This window comes from Salvelinus sp. IW2-2015, unplaced genomic scaffold, assembly GCF_002910315.2.
Source record: "Salvelinus sp. IW2-2015 unplaced genomic scaffold, ASM291031v2 Un_scaffold1517, whole genome shotgun sequence".
Classification (NCBI taxonomy): domain Eukaryota; kingdom Metazoa; phylum Chordata; class Actinopteri; order Salmoniformes; family Salmonidae; genus Salvelinus; species Salvelinus sp. IW2-2015.
In genome coordinates, this window is record NW_019942958.1 from 94065 (window position 1) to 110478 (window position 16414).

At 42.0% G+C, this 16414-nt stretch overlaps 1 protein-coding gene across 1 annotated transcript in view; it reads right to left on the reverse strand.

Moving 5' to 3' along the window:
- LOC112071094 (inositol-pentakisphosphate 2-kinase) overlaps positions 1–15795 on the reverse strand; it is a 24245-nt gene extending 8450 nt beyond the window's left edge. The window contains exons 1-12 of the mRNA XM_070439249.1: positions 15575–15795; positions 15088–15147; positions 14343–14438; positions 13261–13327; positions 12579–12706; positions 9283–9372; positions 8602–8660; positions 7254–7326; positions 6511–6639; positions 4486–4636; positions 2060–2195; positions 812–914 (exon numbers count right to left, since the gene is read on the reverse strand). Coding sequence (XP_070295350.1) covers positions 812–914; positions 2060–2195; positions 4486–4636; positions 6511–6639; positions 7254–7326; positions 8602–8660; positions 9283–9372; positions 12579–12706; positions 13261–13327; positions 14343–14438; positions 15088–15147; positions 15575–15655 — 1173 coding nt within the window. The 5' untranslated portion in view covers positions 15656–15795. The remainder of the gene's footprint in view (positions 1–811; positions 915–2059; positions 2196–4485; positions 4637–6510; positions 6640–7253; positions 7327–8601; positions 8661–9282; positions 9373–12578; positions 12707–13260; positions 13328–14342; positions 14439–15087; positions 15148–15574) is intronic.
- Between the last annotated feature and the right edge of the window lie 619 nt (positions 15796–16414).

Sequence of the window (16414 nt, forward strand, 5' to 3'; positions counted from 1 at the left end):
ATTACAACATGATTTAAACAGATGTGTTCATACCATTGATTTACATATACGCATGTATCATATACAACATGTATTAATAATATGCTGTATCAATATACAACATGATATTACATAATACTGCATGTATCATATACAACATGTATTACATAATACTGCATGTCTATCTATATACAACATGATATTACATAATACAGCATGTATCATATACATGATATTACATAATACTGCATGTATCATATACAACATGATATTACATAATACAGCATGTATCATATACAACATTACATAATACTGCATGTATCATATACAACATTATATAATACTGCATGTATCATATACAACATTACATAATACTGCATGTATCATATACAACATTACATAATACTGCATGTATCATATACAACATTATATTACATAATACTGCATGTATCATATACAACATTATATTACATAATACTGCATGTATCATATACAACATTATATTACATAATACTGCATGTATTATATACAACATTATATTACGCAATACTGCATGTATCATATTATACAACATAATACAGAATCTATCATATTATACGACATGATATTACATTAAACTGCATGTATCATATTGTACACATTGACATTTCAAATGGAAAAATGTATGACATAAAATTGCATCTAAATGGGAAAACACACCAATAACAAAAATCCCTTCATCTAATCAACTGATATTTATACAGTCTCCTGTATAGAACCAGGACTGTTTGCTTCAATACTGTCGGTTTACAGGTTTGCATTGTTACATTGGTCAGGAAGAAGAGATTCTCACCTTCCCTACAGCGTATTCGATAGAGCCGTCGTCCTCCGCGGGACAGTTCTGGACCTTCTCCAGGAAGCTGGCATTGTACGGCCCGCCCATCTGAAGCCTGCATCTAGAGGAGAGAGCGTCAGTCACCGTCTGTAAAGGTTCACTCTGTGATATTCAGAGAGCGTCAGTCACCGTCTGTAAAGGTCCACTCTGTGATATTCAGAGAGCGTCAGTCACCGTCTGTAAAGGTCCACTCTGTGATATTCAGAGCGCGTCAGTCACCGTCTGTAAAGGTCCACTGTGATATTCAGAGCGCGTCAGTCACCGTCTGTAAAGGTCCACTCTGTGATATTCAGAGAGCGTCAGTCACCGTCTGTAAAGGTCCACTCTGTGATATTCAGAGAGCGTCAGTCACCGTCTGTAAAGGCCCTAGATAAGAATATAGCACCAGAGTTTAATAAAATAGACTTCCAGGCCATATGGCCCAGCCCTAGCTAAGAATATAGCACCAGAGTTTAATAAAATAGACTTTSAGGCCATATGGCCCAGCCCTAGCTAAGAATATAGCACCAGAGTTGAATAAAATAGACTTCCAGGCCATATGGCCCAGCCCTAGCTAAGAATATAGCACCAGAGTTTAATAAAATACACTTCCAGGCCATATGGCCCAGCCCTAGATAAGAATATAGCACCAGAGTTTAATAAAATAGACTTCCAGGCCATATGGCTCAGCCAGCGAGTCAGACCACCAATCAGAGACCACTATGATGACACACCAAACGGGTCTGATGGATCCTTATTGTCATCTAACGCCCTTTAAAAAAGGGGAAAGTCTCCTAAAAGTAACTGAAAGTAATCCGATTACATTACTGAGCTTGCGTCATCCAAAATGAGGTTACTGATTACAATTGTATTACCGTAACTAGTAACTAACGTATTACATTTAGAAAGTAACAGACACTGGTGATTTGACCGCGTGCACACGTCATCTAGCGGTCTATTTATGTTAGTACACGCCCAATTAGTTGATGAATTTACACAGTACATCTAATACTTCACTGGAGAACACTACAGTTATGGTACACTCAATATGGCCGCCGGTCCAGCCATGATAGAACAGTGAGTGGAACGGGAAGGTCCACAGTACATCTAATACTTCACTGGAGAACAGTTATGGTACACTCAATATGGCCGCCGGTCCAGCCATGATAGAACAGTGAGTGGAACGGAAGGTCCCATTCAAGTCATTCCTCTGGTTCAGGTTCTCACCTCTCTTTGGGGAACATTTGTAGATGCTGTTCCACTCGTTTAAGAAGGGGGCTCAAACCCTCAATGTCTAAATTATCCAACATCTGAGTACCCAGGATTTTGTCCAAGACACAATCTTTGGGTAGGCAGTGGTTACCTGAAATAAAAACAAATGGATTAGACTCAAAACGATACTCAGTGGCCAGTTAATAATAATAATAAATTATCTAGTACTGGGTCAGACCCCTTTATGCTTCCAAAACAGCCTGAATTATTCTGCGCATGGAAACGTTGCTCAACTGGTATCAAGGGACCTAACGCGTGCCAGGAAAACATTCCCCACACCATTACACCCCCGCCACCAGCCTGTACCGTTGACACCAGGCAGGACGGGGCCATGGACAGCCATCAGAATGACGTAACAGGAAGCGGGATTCGTTGGACCAGGCAATGTTTTTCCACTCCGACTGTCCAGTGTTGGTGATCACGTGCCCACTGGAGCCGTTTCTTCTTGTTTTTAACTGACAGGAACCCGGTGTGGCTGTCTGCTGCAGTAGCCAATCCGTGACAAGGACCGACGAGTTGTGTGTTCTGAGATGTCGTTCTGCACACCACTGTTCTACTGCGCCGTTATTTGTCTGTCTGTTGCCGCCTCCCGGGTGGCGCAGTGGTCTAGGGCACTGCATCGCAGTGCTAGCTGCGCCACCAGAGTCTCTGGGTTCGCGCCCAGGCTGGGCTGGGTCCGCGCCCAGGCTCTGTCGCAGCCGGCCGCAACCGGGAGATCCGTGGGGCGACGCACAATTGGCATAGCGTCGTCCGGGTTAGGGAGGGTTTGGCCGGTATAGGGATATCCTTGTCTCAGTATGTAAAATGTAATAAAATGTATGCACTCTACTGTAAGTCGCTCTGGATAGGAGCGTCTGCTAAAATGACTAAAATGTAAAATGTTAGCTTGTCATTCTCCTCAGACCTCTTCATTACCAAGCTGTTTTCTCCCACAGGACTGCTTCTGACTGGATGTTTTGTTTGTCCCACCATTCTCTGTAAAGCCTAGACACCGTGGAGTGTGAAAAGCCCAGGAGGACGTTTCTGAGATACTGTAACCGGCACGCCTGGCACCAACGATCCAACCACACTCAAAGTTGGTTAGGTCACTGGTTTTGTCCATTCTAATGTTCAACCAAACAGTAACTGAATGTCTTGATGCCCGTCTGCCTGCTTTATATAACAAGCCACAACCACGAAACTCAGGGTCTGTAGGAGTGAACCGTTTGAACAGGGTGGTGTACCTAATAAACTGGCCACCGGGTATATATATATATAGATAGATAGATATCTTGGCTTAGGGGCGCTATTTTGACGTCCGGATGAAAAGTGCCCCCAAAGTAAACTGCCTGCTACTCAGGCCCAGAAGCTAGGATATGCATATAATTGGTAGATTTGGATAGAAAACACTAAAGTTTCTAAAACTGTTTGAATAATGTCTGGTGAGTATAGAACTGATTTGGCAGGGGAAACCCCGAGCACAAACCATCCAGGGAAATTTTTTTTGGGGGTCAATCTGTTTTCCATTGGTTTTCTATGGTAAGCCCATTTTAAAAGAAATATGCTTGCAGTTCCTATAGCTTCCACTAGATGTCAACAGTCTTTAGAAATTGGCAGTTCAGAACCAGGGTACAGCCTAGGGCTCTCTAATGTTATGATGCGCATGACCTGGAACGCGCTTTCTTTGTTTTCCTCCGGTATTGAACACAGTTTATCCCGTCTCAAATTTGATAGATTATTTACGTAAAAAAATACCTAAAGTTGTATTAGGAAAGTTGTTTGAAATGTTTGGTTCAAGATTACAGGTAACTTACTAGATACTTTGTAGTCATGTTGCGTGAGTTGGAACCGGTGTTTTTTTTTATCAAATGCCCCAAATAAATGGACATTTTGGAGATATAACGACGGAATTAATCGAACAAAAAGGACTATTTTGTGATGTTTATGGGACATATTGGAGTGCCAACAGAAGAAGATCTTCAAAGGTAAGGCATGAATTAAATCGTTATTTCTGACTTTCGTGTCGCGCCTGGCGGGATGAAATATGATTGTCTGTGTTTGATGATAATAGCATGGTTTGCTTTCGCCGTAAAGCCATTTTGAAATCTGACACGATGGCTAGATTAACAAGAAGTTCAGCTATAATTTGGTGTATTGCACTTGTATGAAAGCTAAAAAAAAAATATATATATATATATATATATTTTTTTTAATTTGGCGCTCTGCCATTTCACCGGATGTTGTCAAATCGATCCCGTTAACGGGATTTGAGCCACCTAAGAGTTCGAACGAGTTCGAATTCACGCCCTGATGAAGGCATAACTGAACCACATCTGTGAAGTCATTAGAAACACTGCAGTGACGCGTAAACCTGGTCCCAGAGCACCAGAGCCAAGTCTCACCGTTGCGTAGCAGGTCCCGGTGCAGCAGGCTGGCATCACACGTCACTCTGCCCTCAGACAGGTGTGTCTTCCGGAGCTGCCCTGAGCGAGGACAGTCCCAGGAGCTCAACAGGGCGCTCACGATCACCTGAATCAACTCATTCAGAACCACCTGGAGGTTTAAACAAAGTTACAGGTTAAGAGGACATACTATTAGACATATTACCCAAATATCCTGTATCGTGTGTTGACAGAGTGATGACTAGATAAATATACTGAACAATATAAAAAAACGCAACATGTAAAGTGTTACATGAGCTGAAATAAAAAGATCCCAGGAATGTTCCATACTCACAAAGAACATAACTGTCAAAGTGTTGTGACCAAATGTGTTTACATCCCTGTTAGTGAGCATTTCTCCTTTCCAACTGACAGGTGTGGCATATCAACAAGCTGGTTAAACAGTATAATCATTACACAGGTGCACCTTGTGCTGGGGACAATAAAAGGCCATTTGAAAAAATTGCAATTTTGTCACAGATGTCTCAATGCAATTGGCATGCTGACTGCAGGAATGTCCACCAGAGCTGTTGCCAGAGAATTTAATGTTCATTTCTATACCAATCCAGGCTGTATCACATCCGGCCGTGATTGGGAGACCCATAGGGTGACGCACAATTGACCAAGCATCGTCCGGGTTTGGCCGTCATCGTAAATAAGTATTTGTTCTTAACTGACTTGCCTAGTTAAATAAAAAGGTTAAATAAATAAAAAAATAGAGAATTTGGCAGTACGTCCAACCGTCTCCGGGAAGCTTATCTGCGTGCTCGTCGTCCTCACCAGGGTCTTGACCTGACTGCAGTTTGGCGTCGTAACCGACTTCAGTGGGAAAAATGCTCACCTCCGACGGCCACTGGCACGCTGGAGAAGTGTGCTCTTCACAGATGAATCCCGGTTTCAACCGTACAGCTGGCAGACAGCGTGTAGTGTGTGTGTGAGTAGTTTGCTGATGTCAACGTTGTGAACAGAGTGCCCCATGGTGGCGGTGGGGTTATGGTATGGGAAGGCATGAGCTACGGACAACGAACACCATTGCATTTTATCGATGGTAATGTGAATGCACAGAGATACCGTGACAAGATCCTGAGGCCCATTGTCGTGCCATTCATCCTCCTCCATCACCTCATGTTTCAGCATGATAATACACGGCCCCGTGTCACAAGGATCTGGACACAATTCCTGGAAGCTGAAAATGTCCCAGTTCTTCCATGGCCTCCATACTCACCTGACATGTCACCCGTTGAGCATGTTTGGGATGCTCTGGATCGAAGTATTCCAGTTTCCGCCAATATCCAGCAGCTTCGCACAGCCGTTGAAGAGAAGTCGGACAACATTCCACAGGCCACAATCAACAGTCTGATCAAATCTATGTGAAGGAGATGTGTCGCAATGTATGAGGCAAATGGTGGTCACACCAGATACTGACTGGTTTTCTGATCCACGCCCCTACCTTTTTTAAAAGGTATCTGTGACTAACAGATGCATATCTGTATTCCCAGTCATGTGAAATCCATAGATTAGAGACTAATGAATTCATTTAAATGGACTGATTACCTTATATGAAATGTAACTCAGTAAAATCTTTGAAATTGTTGCATGTTGTGTGTATAGTTTTGTTCAGTGTAAATAAAAACTTGCCTGTGCAGGGTGAGTGGGGAAACAATGGGGAAACAATGTTTTTTTTAGTGTTTTACCCATAATAACAAGGGCTGGACAAAGTATCCAACACAGAAACATTTTACATCAGTTCACCAATTTCGAAATATGACCTAAATCCTGCTTGTAAGCAGAAACCTTCACCGTCACCCACAACGTCACCCACAACAACGTCACCCCACAACACAACGTCACCCACAACACAACGTCACCCACAACACAACGTCACCCACAACACAACGTCACCCACAACACAACGTCACTCATAACAACAAACATTAAAAAGGAAAGTCAAACACTAGTATGTGGATGACTAGTTTGGATACCAACTTTACTAGACTGCTGCCTGCTGAGAAGGCTGCCACTAGGAAGGAAGTACGGCCGTAGATGCTGAGCCAGTTCATCTAGGTCCTGTAACACGTCGGCGTCATCATTACAGCTGTAGATACACTCTCCACCCTGGACAGACAGAGTAAGGAAAGATTGTTTTTGAAAAGGTGCTGTAACTTATTTGTCAAGCCAATAGGGCTGGGGATTGCCAGGGAGCAAACGATATCACAATACTTAAGACATATGTCTGCTACAGAGTGATAAGCGAGAGCCATGAGAACACACTTTTTGATCAGTCATGGAAAAACATTTTAAAAAGTGCTGAAAACATGTCGGCTGACTACTTAAAAAGACTGAGAACAAGCTATGAAGGAAAAATACTGGAGTTTTAGTGCAGGTACAGCCAACAAGGGCAAAAATATTACGGACAAAAATAATATTGTGATATATCGTCAACAATAATATCCCGATATGTAACTATCGATTTGTCCACCATCACTACAAGCCAATCAGTGTCCTCCCCCCCCCAGTTCTGCAAGGTCTATACTATATAACAGAAATGAAACTACATCTTGGTTACCTAGACCGGGGAACAGGATAAAAATCAAATTTTACTGGTCACATACACACGGTTAGCAGATATTATTGCGAGAGTAGGGAAACCGCTCAGCATTCGGATAACAGCTGACCTGATGAAAGCCGAGATATCTTGACCTGATGAAAGCCGAGATATCTTGACATACCTTGAAAATGTTGAAGTTATTCTGAGGTTCCTCTATCAAGTGCTTGATGGCTCGGGACATTCTCTGTTTGTTCCTGGGCAGAGAGAGATTCAGGGTGAGAATTCATGCATCTTTATTGACCTGCTGTGGAATCAAACACCAACCGGATGTATTAAAGAGCACCGAGCTCTACTCTAAACCGGATGTATTAAAGAGCACCGAGCTCTACTCTAAACAGGGTGTATTAAAGAGCACCGAGCTCTACTCTAAACAGGATGTATTAAAGAGCACCGAGCTCTACTATAAACAGGGCGTGATATTAAAGAGCACCGAGCTCTACTCTAAACAGATGTATTAAAGAGCAACCGGAGCTCTACTCTAAACAGGGCGTGGTATTAAAGAGCACCGAGCTCTACTCTAAACAGGATGTATTAAAGAGCACCGAGCTCTACTCTAAACAGGATGTATTAAAGAGCACCGAGCTCTACTGTAAACAGGGCGTGATATTAAAGAGCACCGAGCTCTACTGTAAACAGGGCGTGATATTAAAGAGCACCGAGCTCTACTCTAAACAGGGCGTGATATTAAAGAGCACCGAGCTCTACTGTAAACAGGATGTATTAAAGAGCACCGCGCTCTACTGTAAACAGGATGTATTAAAGAGCACCGCGCTCTACTCTAAACAGGATGTATTAAAGAGCACCGAGCTCTACTCTAAACAGGGCGTGATATTGTTATAACTTATATAATAAGTAAAAAAATAAAATAAAAAAAAGTCAGACAACCAGAATTGACTTCAGTTGCACGATTGGACATGTATAAAACTATATATATACATATTTGTCTAAAGAGATGTGTAGTAGTCTAGGTCTCTCTGTGGTACTAACGAGATGTGTAGTAGTCTAGGTCTATCTGTGGTACAGGTCTTTAGTACCACATATAGACCTAGACTACTACACATCTCCACCAGAGAGGCAACTAGAAAATATTTGGCTCCCCTAAATATCTTTTCAATGGCTCCTTTTGTCCGTCCATTATTTTTGGATGGCCGCTAAGGCGCGATAGTCCGTAGACAATTACTTTCCTACTTCACTCATTTCAGTCACACTTTTGGCCGACGGGGTTACGGACCTTTTTTTGTTGTTGTTGTCGAGACAAGTGACTTCAGCTTTCAGACAAGTAAAAAAAATAATAATCTGTCCTGTTATCTGACAAGGACAAGTGGCTAAGAAAGTTAAAATGTCAAACCCTCCTAGTGTGCCACAAGGGACAGTGATAACTGGGGCAGGTGAAGTGTACTGTTACTTACCCTGAGAAAAGGTCCAAGGGACAGTGATAACTGGGGCAGGTGAAGTGTACTGTTACTTACCCTGAGAACAGGTCCAAGGGACAGTAGCGGCTCAGACGTTTCCACTTTCCATTGGCTAACTGTTCATTTAGAGAGAAGACCACAACAGTCAGTCTGTCTCCATCAGGTGCAATTCTACAATCCCACCATCAGGGGGCAGATACTGATTTCACCAGAACAGTCAACTTTCACAACAAATGCCTTCTGGAATATTTCAACCCCCCTTTCTATTCTTTGGTGTAGTCAAAACAAGCAGTAAAATTAAGCATATATGCAAATGAATTACTTTTAATTTGTCACGTACACACATTTAGCAGATGTTATTGCGGGTGTAGCGAAATGTTTGTGTTCATAGCTCCAACAGTGCAGTAATATCTAACAATTCACACATCTAAAAGTAAAAGGTAATTAAGAAATATATAAATATTAGGACGAGCAATGTCAGAGTGGCATTGACTAAAATACAGTAGAATAGAATACAGTATACACATATATATAAATATATACATATATACACACACACATATGAGATGAGTAAAGCAGTATGTCAACATTAAAGTGACCAGTGATTCCATGTCTTTCTATATAGATTCTCTTGTTTGTATTCATTATTAAAATGTACCTGACATTTCTACTGGTTTAGAACCCTCAACCAGTAGAACAACCGGTTCTTCCAGTGTCCCAAAAACACTACCGACTCACCTTAAAATGTTGATGCATACAAAACCGGCACACCTTCCTTTTGATATCTTTCGTAATGTGTCTAGAGGCTGGTAGAAATCCACATTTGGGCTGTAAAAACACAAGACGAGAATGAATCAACAACAGTGAGTCAACGGTGGCTGGTGGAGGAGGTGATTTGATAAATTCCAACAAAACGTCTCTTTTCAACTCAACACACTGATCCATTTATCATAATGACTTCCAAATCCCATGCTCCCTGACTCACCCTTCCCTTAAGCCTGTTTTCAGTAACCCAGGGCCTTACCTATTCATTATACTTGGAAATACTCTGTCAAGTTTGTTTAACCAGGAATGTAAATTGATTTGAGAACCAGTTCTGTGTTTTTACTCACTGAGCAGTAAAGTCCGACTTTTAGATGACATTTTCAGTCAGCCATAATGTGGCTTTGAGGTGAGGACAGCTGGTCATTCATAACAGAAACAAAATCATTCTCATGTTAACAACAAACCACCTATAGCCTTTAATATCCCTATACAGAGAGTAGACACCACACCTATATTGGGCCTTTATTGGCAAACTCCAAGCAGGCTGTCATGTGCATTTTACTGAAGAGTGGCTTGTGTCTGGCCACTCTAGCAAAAAGGCCTAATTGCATATTAAAAAGGCATAATTCACATGCCTAGTTAAATAAATAAAAATTGGTGGAGTGCTGCAGAGATGGTTGTCCTTCTGGAAGGTTCTCCCATCTCCACAGAGGAACTCTGGAATGCTGTCAGAGTGACTATTGGGTTCTTGGTCACCTCCCTGACCAAGCCCCTTCTCCCCTGATCGCTCAGCTTTAGTCTTCGTGGTTCCAAACTTCTTCCAAGTAAGCATGATGGAGGCCACTGTGTTCTTGGGGACCTTCAATGCTGCAGACATGTTTTGGTACCCTTCCCCAAATTTGTGCCGACACAATCCTGTCTCGGAGCTCTATGGACAATTCCTTCGACCTCATGGCTTGGTTTTTGCTCTGACATGCATTGTCAACTATGGGACCTTATATAGACAGGTGTGTGCCTTTCCAAATCATGTCCAATCAACTGAATTTACCACAGGTGGACTCCAATCAAGTTGTAGAAACATCTCAAGGATGATCAATGGAAACAGGATGCACCTGAGCTCAATTTCAAGTCTCATAGCAAAGGGTCTGAATACTTATGTGAATAAGGTAATTTTGTTTTTAATAAATTTGCAAAAATTCCCCAATTTCAATAAGGGGTATTGTGTGTATACTTATTTAATCCATTTTAGAATAAGGCTGTAACATAAAATGTGGAAATAGTCTCAGAACAAGAATAGACTGACGAGTTTCAGAAGGAAGTCCTTTGTTTCTGGCCATTTTGAGCCTGTAATCAAACCCACAAATGCTGATGCTCCAGATACTCAACTAGTCTAAAGCCCAGTTTTGCTGCTTCTTTAATCCGAACAGTTTTCAGCTGTCCTAACATAATTGCAAAAGGGTCTTCTAATGATCAATTAGCATTTTAAAATGATAAACTTGGATTAGCTAACACAACGTTCCATTGGAACACAAGAGTGATGGTTGCTGATAATGGGCCTCTGTTTTATGGAATATCTACATAGGCATACAATCTGCCGTTTCCAGCTACAATTGTTAATGTTGTAAATGACTATGTCTACACTGTATTTCGGATCAACATAATGTTGTTTTAAATGGACAAAAAAAGTGATTATTTCAAAAACAAGGACACTTCTAAGTGACCCCAACCTTTTGAGTGCTATATAAATTGCAAAATAGTTGGGAAGAGATTTTTGATGTACCGATTCCATGGGACATGGTTTATGAATTGACACGCAAAACGACACCGGATTCAAAACTTCTAAATGTTTTATTTAAATTACCATACAAAATTCTTGCAACCAATATAATGTTATATAAAATGGCAGACAACCTTCCCAGCTCTGCAGATTATGCAGTGAGGAGACAGAGTGATTAGATCATTTATTTTGGTATTGTCCATATGTTGCTTGTTTTTGGTCACAGCTCCAGGAATGGCTGAAGAATTGCAACATTTACCTGGAGCTCACTCTGTAGATAGCAATACTATGGGATTTGAAAAGTCAAAGTCAATCGATCAATAATAAAAAAAATATTTTAGCAAAAAATATTTAATTTACAATCTGTAGAAGCTATGAGAATAGAAAGGTTCAGTACTTTTGTGAAGCATCACAGCACAGTTGAACAATATATGGCAAATAGAAATCCAAAATGGATGGTGTTGAGAGACAGATGGGAGGGGTTGAATGGAGCTGAAGGGTGGGACTAGTAACAAGATAACCAATGTAAAACATACGGGTTCTGTAAAATGTATATAGGTTCAGAACTATTGCGAAATAATACAGTTACAAATAGAAATCAAACTGGATGGACATCAGAAATAGAGGAAGGACTAAAAACAAACTAAATATAACTATTGTAAAATAGATTGTGTCTGTAAAATGTGTATAAGATGTATAAACTGAAGGTAGAAGCCTAAGTGCTCTTGTTTATTAGTTTACTCCAATTGGGGGGAAGGGTGGTAGGGTTTGGGGGGAATAATAAAGGTATATTATGATTTAAAAAAAAGTTTATATACACACACACCCCAAAACTATATAGGGGATTGAAAAATGATGCAGACAATTACATTGGAGGCAACAATCTATCCGCAATATAAAAGCTGACCCCCCCCCCTGAACAAACAAGAGGTAAAGGGGTGGGAAAACTTTGCAAAGGCTTTGTGTGTGTTTGATAGAGATTGTTACAACACTGTATATTAGACATAATGACATTTAAAATGTCTTTATTCTTTTGGAACTTCTGTGAGTGTAATGTTTACTGTTTATTTCACTTATCAACTTCACTTGTTTTGGCAACGTTAACGTATGTTTCCCATGCCAATAAAGCCACTTGAGTTGATAGACATACACAATACCAGTCAAAAGTTAACACCTACTCATTCCAGGGTTTTTTATTTATTTGTACTATTTTCTTTTTATATATTTTCTCAATTTTAGAATAATAGTGAAGACATGAGAACTATATAAGTGTTAAACAAATCAAAATATATTTTATATTTGAGATTCTTCAAATAGCCACCCTTTGCCTTTATATGACAGCTTTGCACACTCTGGGCATTCTCTCAACCAGCTTCACCTGGAATGCTTTTCCAAGAGTCTTGAAGGAGAGGACTGTACCTAACACTCTACACAGAGAGGACTGATACGGTACCTTATTCTCTATACAGAGATGAGAGGACTGCGACTGTACCTTAATCTCTATACAGAGAGGAGGTCTGTGTTCTCTGCTGCAGCAGCAGCAGGAGGATAGCTGGGTGAGGTTAGGCAGACACAAGGCACATCCACTCAACGTATCCATCACTTTGTCACAGCGAGACTCTGCCATGACACGGAACACACAGACAGCGTTGTTATAACACATTCATAACAGTCTATAAACACATACACAAATTTACAGTCAGAGACATTAGGGGCGGGTTTCCCAGACTCCGATTTAGACTGGCTGTGGACAAAAACAAAAACAAAACTCATTGGAGGATCTAATTTACTCCTATTGTGTTGTAGAATGTCATTGCCTCGTTGTGTTGTGGAATATGACTACGTCCCAAATAGCAACCTATTTTCTTCATAGTACACTGCTTTTTGATTGAATGAGCCCGGAGGAAAGGACTGCCTCCTATGCGACTGTAGAATAGAGCTGAAACCTCTACACTATAGACAAACGCATAGTCATCAACTAAAAAAAACATTCTACAGTCGCATAGGAGGCAGTCCTTTCCTCCGGGCTCATTCAATCAAAAAGCAGTGTACTATGAAGAAAATAGGGTGCTATTTGGGACGCAGCCATATTCCGCAACACAATGAGGAAATTATACATTTTATAAAACCCAAAATATGTCAAACCCTGATAACAAAGTAAAGATAAAACGTACCTGGCCTTTCCTGCTGGACCTTCAATGACAGCTGTCGAACAAAGTCTAATGGGAGCTTCACAGCCTCCTGCAACATTGATTAACTGATTAATTCATCTATATCATTAATCTGTCATTAATCTCTATCAGGGAACTGACAATAACCTCTGGAGTTTCAACTATCTGACTGCCATGTGGAACTAATAAAGTACTTCCATTTCAACAAACCGCTACCGGCGTTAAGCGACACCGCCACCACGCCAACGGCGTTACGCGACACCGCCACCACGCCAACGGCGTTACGCGACACCACGCCAACGGCGTTACGCGACACCACGCCAACGGCGTTACGCGACACCACGCCAACGGCGTTACGCGACACCACGCCAACGGCGTTACGCGGCACCACGCCAACGGCGTTACGCGCCACCGCCACCACGCCAGCGGCGTTACGCGCCACCGCCACCGGCGTTACGCGCCACCGCCACCACACGCCACCACGCTACCGGCGTTACACAACACCGCTACCGGCGTTAACTTCTCTAGGATAGGGGGCAGCATTTTCACTTTAGGATAAATAGTGTGCCCAATTTCAACTTCCTTCTATCCTATCCCTTCCGTGTAACGCCGGTAGCGGTGTCGTGTTAGTTGATGACTATGCGTTGAAACTTCAGTTCTTATGTTCGCGCCACCGCGCTAACGGCGTTACGCGACACCGCTACCGGCGTTACGCGACACCGCTACCGGCGTTACGCGACACCGCTACCGGCGTTACGCGACACCGCTACCGGCGTTACGCGACACCGCTACCGGCGTAACGCGACACCGCTACCGGCGTAACGCGCTACCGGCGTAACGCGCTACCGGCGTTACGTGACACCGCTACCGGCGTTACGTGACACCGCTACCCCGCTAACGGCGTTACGTGACACCGCTACCCCGCTAACGGCGTTACGTGACACCGCTACCCCGCTAACGGCGTTACGTGACACCGCTACCCCGCTAACGGCGCTGTGACACCGCTACCGGCGTTACGTGAGACCATTAACAAGGCACCATGCTGTTTGCAACAATATGGTTATCACAGAAGAAGTATATCTTACTCCATTATGGACGAATTTCTCCCCCAGCAGTGGCTTCATGACATTTTGACTATAGTCAACTATGTTCTGTATGTGGCGGAACGCTTGTTCTGTTGTCTGGAAGAGAAGAAACAGACCGTGAAGAGAAATTAGGTTGATGTGACAATCCTGATGAGTGTGTTCATTTTTCATAGCTTTCATGGATGATGCGCTTGGGGCTTCGCTTGCTTGGTTGATGAAAGCCTTTAACTCCAAGCTGGACCTTGTTAAGACACATAATCTTGGATCAGCTTCCCTTTCCCCCATTAGAGGATGAAATCCAAAACTGACCCAGGATCAGCATCTAGGGGCAACTTCACCCTAGCCTGGATCCCACCAGTGCTGATTTCCAAAACCCAAATTCCTTAGAAATGATCACAAGGAGTTTATTCATTTATTTATCCAACCTTTAAATTAACTAGGGAAATCAGTTAAGAACAAATTATTTTCACCCTGGCCATACCCGGACAACACTGGGCCAATTGTGCGCCGCCCTCCCAATCACGGGATACAGCCTGGATTCGAACCAGGTACTGCACTGAGATGCAGTGTCTTAGACCACTTGAATTGAGTTGTTGATTAACCATAATAAACACACTAAACGTTTCCCAGAATAAACCAGTCCAAGACATATATTTGTTACCAAGCAAGTTACGGTTGGAATGTTTATTAACTAACAAGTCTACTTACTAAATGGGACAACTTTTACTAGATAGGATTTTCTAACCTTATGTGAGTTTTCGACATCTTCTGTAGAATACTTCAGGAGGCGAAGGACTCTGGCGTGCTGGATAGGAGAGAGGAGAGAGTTGTTAGGATTCACAATGTTGTATCTATTAAAAAAAAGGTAATTAAACATAAATACGGTGGAGTAAAATGTATTTTCTGAAACCCACTTGATAACTCAGCAAGGTTAAATAGCTAGCTAGCTCGTTTGACTTCCAAGGCATCAAAGACATGCAGCTAAGTTTAGTTAACGTTAGCTATGACGCTAACGTTAATTGGCTAGCTTGTCAGCTAGCAACTGGTGTGGAAAAGTACAAGAATTAGATAACTTCTAGGGTAACTATCTTGTAGCAACTAAAGCAAACAATATTTAACTTTCCACTGTTAGACATGGACGGCGCCAAACAACTTGGCTAGCTAGGTATTAGCTCTAAGCTTACTAATGTTAGCTAGCTAGCTGCATATGCTACTGTAGCTAACTAGCTCACCTGAACATGAGAAACCACTAGGCTTTTGTTGCCCTCCCCGTGGTATTTCCAGTCGTTCTCGTCCATTTTATCCAGTTCCATAACACAACTATGCGATATACGCAAATGTATCTCTGTATAAACTCCAATAACTTCCAAGGCCAACACACCACAAGTTCCGATGTTGTAGAAATAACTTCAGCTGCTGACACCAAGACAGTGATACCACAGATGGTCAATTAAAAAATAAATAATGTTTTGCTGCAACTACCGCTTTCTGGAGGATGTCCCGCCCACTGATGTCTTCTTCTTCTTCGGTAAGGTTTAACGGCGGTTCATTACCGCCCCCTAATGAAGTATTGTATATATACATTACTCTTAGTGATACTAAATGGTAAAGGGGAACCGAAAAAAAATAAAAAACATGAATACAATAAAAATATACATCTATTTTTAATTACCTTTCCAACTAACCCTATACTCATTAAATCCCATCGCCTTATTCTACAACTTTAAACCGATCTGATCCTACCCTAGGCCAATGACCTGAGAGGACCGGACACCACATCATCAAGTACTTCTCTGCAGCACATCATCTATTTTCTGTGACTTACGTTCAACCTCTGCGGTACAGTTGATAACCATTGCTATGAACACTATACAGTAAGCCAACATTACTGAAGCCCTCAGTTCTGGAACAGATTTTATATTCACAGGGATCCTCTCAGAATACCTCACCGTTGATCCATCCTCCTCTACTTTCTTCAATGCCTCAGCATACAGTACAACACCTTCTGTACTACTCTGACCATGGACAACTCAACCTGCCTCTCTCGCACAGGACACCTCCGATCCTGAGCA